Source organism: Pelodiscus sinensis, unplaced genomic scaffold, assembly GCF_049634645.1.
Source record: "Pelodiscus sinensis isolate JC-2024 unplaced genomic scaffold, ASM4963464v1 ctg234, whole genome shotgun sequence".
Classification (NCBI taxonomy): Eukaryota; Metazoa; Chordata; order Testudines; family Trionychidae; genus Pelodiscus; species Pelodiscus sinensis.
The window spans coordinates 54,072-59,008 of NW_027465923.1; the positions used below are offsets into that span (position 1 = coordinate 54,072).

The following is a 4,937-nucleotide window of genomic DNA, read 5'->3' on the forward strand; positions in this document are numbered from 1 at the left end:
CCGTCCATTGACGCGCAAAGCCACGTGCCGTGATCGTGGGGTATTCTCAGACAGGCGCAGGTGGGAACAGACGCCGCATGAGTTCTCAGGTCAACTTTGGTGCAGTTGACAATTATGGAAACTTTGTCATTGACCAAGAGTTGGTAACAGTGTCTGGCCCTTGAGAGCCAATCACCCAATCGCGATGATACAACACTTGGGGCTCAACATCTTGCAGAGTTTTCTGTGGCTTGGCTAGAACTAGAGTTCTCCCTGCCCTGTTCTTTCATGCCATTTAAAGGAAGCGCAGTGTTAACACAGGTAAGCAGGGTCTGAATGAAGAACCTAAACCGTTCGCATGCCCAACACTTCTGTACAGCCCCCCACTCTCATTCACCAGCCAAGGTCAGTTTGCAGTACGCTATGATGCATTAGAACTAGCTGTGTGTGTCTTTTTATTTTTATTCTGTAGCTTCCTTTGATCTGTCTGTTTTCACTTGCAAACATTTAAATCCTATGGTTTTACTTAATCCGGTCACTTTTGTGTACTATCAAGCCCAGTGTAAATAATTATTACCTGTGGGTGCAATTGGTGCGCATATTCTCTCTTTCATTGAGTAAGTGGCCAAACGTCCTTTGAGCTTTCTTTGTGTAAATTTGTTACTTAGAGAAAGACGGATAGTTTGGGGCTTCGATCCTTTTTGAGGGGTGGGTTCCTGGGTGCTGTGTCCTAGACCTGCCTACTCCCAGAGCTGAACAGGTCCAGTGTGTCTATTGCCAGCCCTGGGGAGGCAGAAGGCAGTCCCATTCACATTCCTGAGCCCTCCACCCCCTTCCGGGTCCCAATTCTTTCCTTCCCCTGAAGCTGCCCCCAAATAAAACCTCCCGTTCTTTGAACAATGGTCTCTTTATTGGTTGAACTGCAGGGCTGGATGGGGGATTAAAGGCAAACACAAGGAATGCAGAGGCAACTTGTGGAGAGCCACGTGGAAGAGGCTCAAAATACTGGCTTCAAAGCCTCTCTGATTTTCCCTACCCTTCGCTGTGCTCTTCTTACCGAGCTGGTGTCTGCCTGCTCAAGTTCTCTGGTGAGGCGCTCTGCCTCAGCCCCATACGCTGACAGATAAATTTTCCCCTGGCTCTCGCAGAGATTATGGAGCGTACAACACACGGCCACCACAAGGGACATGTTGCCTTTGCTGAAATCAAGGCCGAATCAGGAGACTCCTGAGCCTTCCCTTTAAACGTCCAAATGCACGTTCGACCACCATCCTGCCCTCACTCAGCCTGTTGTTGAACTCCTCCAGGCTGGTGTCTGGGCCGCCCGTGTACAGGTTCAAGAGCCATGGGCAAGGTGCTCAAGGGTCAAGATGGGGAGGTGCACTCCACGTAGGGTCCCACGGCAGTTAGGGAGCCCCACCACAGCAAAGCCACGCACTATGGTGTCCACAGTTCCCAGAATCCCAACCCTCTGTAGCACAAGGGCATCGATCACCTGGGCTACTTGTGCAACAGCAGGCCCCACTGTAGATTTCCTTGCTCCGAACTGATTGGCCGCTGATCGGAAGCTGTCTGGCGCTGCACACTTCCAAGGGGCAATTGCCACACGCTTCTCAATAGCCAGAGTGGGTTTCACGGCGCCAGGACCGGCATTGCACTGTATCCAGAGGATTGAATGGTGGCTGTGCAGGTCCTCCATGCCACCCCCAGCTTTCTCCTAATCCTCTTCCTTTTAGTGGGCCTGGCGTGCACTGTCCAAGTGCTGCAGCATTGAACGTCCCACGACACACACATCAGCATCACAATGGCAGTGGCAAACCAGGCTCTGGGCTCATCTTCCTGACGACTGTGAAGACAAGGAGAGCCCCTAAAGGTGCGAGCGCACTGCTTCCCCTTTATCACACTGCAGGGCAGAGGGACGAGGTGAGTGTAATATGGGATGCTGGAGGCATGAGCCAATAGCCAGCCTCCGCACGGCTTTTGTCACAGCGGACACTATGAGCATAGCCCATCATGCAAAGCTACCCATGGTGCATTGCTCTCTGAGTCGATGGTAGGTTGCCTACACGGGATGCGCTGCTTCAGACTACATTTGATTTACCCCGTGGTGTGGACATGGACTTAGCAATATCGGGTGGTAAGAAATCAGCCTTGACTTGGAGTATAGTCGCACCCTCAGAGTCTTAATGTTTCAGTTTGACACCAAGAGTCGTACAGAGATGGCATCAAGGAAGGTCGACCACAAGAGATTTTAAAGATTTTGTGAAATCTCTGGAAACAATCAGGATTCGGTCTCAATTTGTAACAAATTTCAAGATCCAGTTTTTCTCAAGTGTCAGCTGATCCTTTATCCATAGACTAAATCTTGGAGCACAACATGAAAAGGAATCCTTATCCTACACATGTTCCAGCTGGCACCACGCATCTGAGAAATGTTTAACCACACGGCTGGAGAGAGCGGGTCGTTTCATGGCAGTATGGGCTACTTTACAGTAATTCTGTATAGGGTTAAATATCAATCTCCATCAATGAGTACACAGGAGAAGGGGAGATGAGCTATTACTAAAAGTTCAAAGGACTTTGTTCCTAGTTTCATAACTCTGATCATCTTTCATAGTCGTTACCACTGAGCGCTCCTATTGGCCAACTCCTTGCACCCACCTTTGCTGTGCAGAATATAAAAAGGGAGATGTCTGAAATACAAATAATCCCTGAACCATTGCTACACCCGACAATGGACCCGCTGGGAACAACCACTCTGTTCCTGGTCATTTGTGTCTCTTGCCTTCTCTTTCTCTTCACGTGGAGAAAGACGCCTGGAAGTGGGAAGCTGCCACCTGGGCCTGTTGCTTTACCCCTCATTGGAAACATGCTGCAGCTGAGAGAGAAGAGCTTGTCCCAGCATCTAGACGAGGTAAGGGTGTTCTCTTGCTGGGTGGGTAGCAGGCATTTAGCACAGCCTAGCTCAAGCCCAGCCTGGTGGCAGTGCCATGTTCACTGAAATGCCCGAGTTACTGCTTCACAAAACAATCAGCCTTGGACTGCAGATGTAAATGGTTTGGGATAATCCACTGCTTGTGTTACAGGTGAGTGTGTTATTCAGAGGTAACCCAGAGAGCCTCCACAGCAGCACTGCCCTGGGTAGAAGTTGTCGCTGGCTGGGCTCAGTGGTCTAGTGTGTTATGTAAGGAAATGGCAGACACAAGGCTTCAATTCTGGTCCTACCTCTTCCACAGACTCTAGGTGTGCCCTTGGGCATGTCACATAACCTCTCTGCCGTTGTTTCCCATCTGTGAAATTGCTCTATTGACATTTGCCTGGATCACAATAGGAAGGTTAGGCAGAGACTGCAGCTCAGCATAGAATCAGCTCACAAGACTGATTAAATGCAGACAGCATTTCTGTGGAGTTTGAAGTGTCATTTCTACAAAGCGCTCAAAATCTCTATTAAGAGCCCCATAATAATGCAGGTTGCTCTTCCAATTGGAACAGACAGAATTATTGTGGGATCAGGCAGAGAGGGACACATACATTGATAGGGGAAACCTGTATAATAACATGATGCACTGAGATGTCAGGCAGTCTCAGACCTCCAAGGCATGTCGGTGCCAAACTCTCCTGGAGAGTTGTGGCTGAAATGGCCAAGTCTGGGCAGTGATCAGTGGTCAGAATTGGGTAGTATTAGCTGAGTGACAGGAAAGTGTTTGTGTCATTTGATCTTCTCCCCCCCATTCTTACCCTTTAAGAAGTGGGTCTAAGTTAACACACATTGGCCTTTTTGTTCAATTCTTACAGCTCAGTAGAACGTACGGCTCGATTTTCACGATCTACTTGGGCTCCGAGCGGGTTGTGGTGCTGCATGGATATGAGGCGGTGAAGGAAGCTCTGGTCGATCTTGGGGACGAGTTCAGCAGAAGAGGAAAAATACCACTATTTGAAAAAGCTACCAAGGGAACGGGTACGTGTGGATGGAATAACATCTGCATATAGGACTGATATTATTTGTTTGGCGAGAAAAGTGCCAGAGTTTTGTTAATACTAGGAAAAGTCGGAGAGCATAGACACAAAATCTGTGACGCTGAAGTTGAAGCTGAACCTTTGGCTCAGGCATGTTTGGTTGTTTGCCAAACAGACAGACAGACAATTGGGCTTCCCTCCTTTCAGGCCTGTTCTCTACTCTTTTCCAGGTATTGGTTTCACCAATGGGGAGCCGTGGAAGCAGCTCCGGCGATTTGCCCTTATGACCCTGAGAGACTTTGGGATGGGGAAGAAAAGCATTGAGGAGCGGATCCAGGAGGAAACCCGTTTTCTGGTGGAAAGACTCAGAAACACGCACGGTGGGGATTGTTTCTTGTCCACTGAACACTGAGCAGAAAGACAACTCTTGTCTTTGCTTTTCATGATGTTGTTAGTTTGGTTCAACCATCTCATAACTGAAGCCGTGAGCTGCCCAGACAGAGGCCGGTAGTGATGTCAAGTAAAAGGATGGGTGAAATGTGCCAGAGATGACCCTTTCCGGTTGTTGCTTTTTCACATTTGTCCCCTGTGGTGTGTGACAAATGATCAAATGGATGATGCTTGTCTAGAGTGTGTACACAGTTATCTGTAATATAGAGGGTTAGTTCCAGTGTGCTGGGTTCACAAGCCACCTATTCCTATGGTTTGCTAATTCTCATTTTCTTCCCTGCTCCAAGTCTGACACATGCTTGATTATAGAAATTTCTAGAGCGAAGGGCCCTATGGGAATGTTTGAAACTCCTGTGGACATATGCAGGGCCAAAATGGGCCAGGCAGGGAGCCGCACAGCAAACACCCTGCAGCTGGATTGCCAAGGAAAAGATAGGAAGTGCTTGTTTCATGGCGTGTGTGAGACGGGCAGCCCTAACCCCTATAAGTCCCCCTACCCAGGGCATATTGCTGTGAGACCCCCAGTATCCCAGTGCTGCCTCTAACTCTAG

The 4,937-nt window shown here is 48.9% G+C and overlaps 1 protein-coding gene across 1 annotated transcript; it reads left to right on the plus strand.

Moving 5' to 3' along the window:
• Positions 1-2,553: 2,553 nt before the first annotated feature.
• Positions 2,554-4,915, plus strand: LOC142825026 (cytochrome P450 2H2-like). The gene is made up of 3 exons (XM_075916761.1): positions 2,554-2,893; positions 3,775-3,937; positions 4,167-4,915. Exons 1-3 carry the CDS (start codon positions 2,669-2,671, stop codon positions 4,346-4,348), a joined length of 570 nt encoding a protein of 189 aa, XP_075772876.1. The 5' UTR covers positions 2,554-2,668; the 3' UTR covers positions 4,349-4,915.
• Positions 4,916-4,937: the final 22 nt, after the last annotated feature.

Excerpts from the sequence above, each read along its gene's own strand:
- LOC142825026 (XM_075916761.1), top strand. The coding sequence starts at position 2,669 with ATGTCTGAAATACAAATAATCCCTGAACCATTGCTACACCCGACAATG. Across the intron at positions 2,894-3,774 it reads TGTCCCAGCATCTAGACGAG|CTCAGTAGAACGTACGGCTC; the intron begins GTAAGGGTGTTC and ends CAATTCTTACAG. Across the intron at positions 3,938-4,166 it reads AAAAGCTACCAAGGGAACGG|GTATTGGTTTCACCAATGGG; the intron begins GTACGTGTGGAT and ends ACTCTTTTCCAG.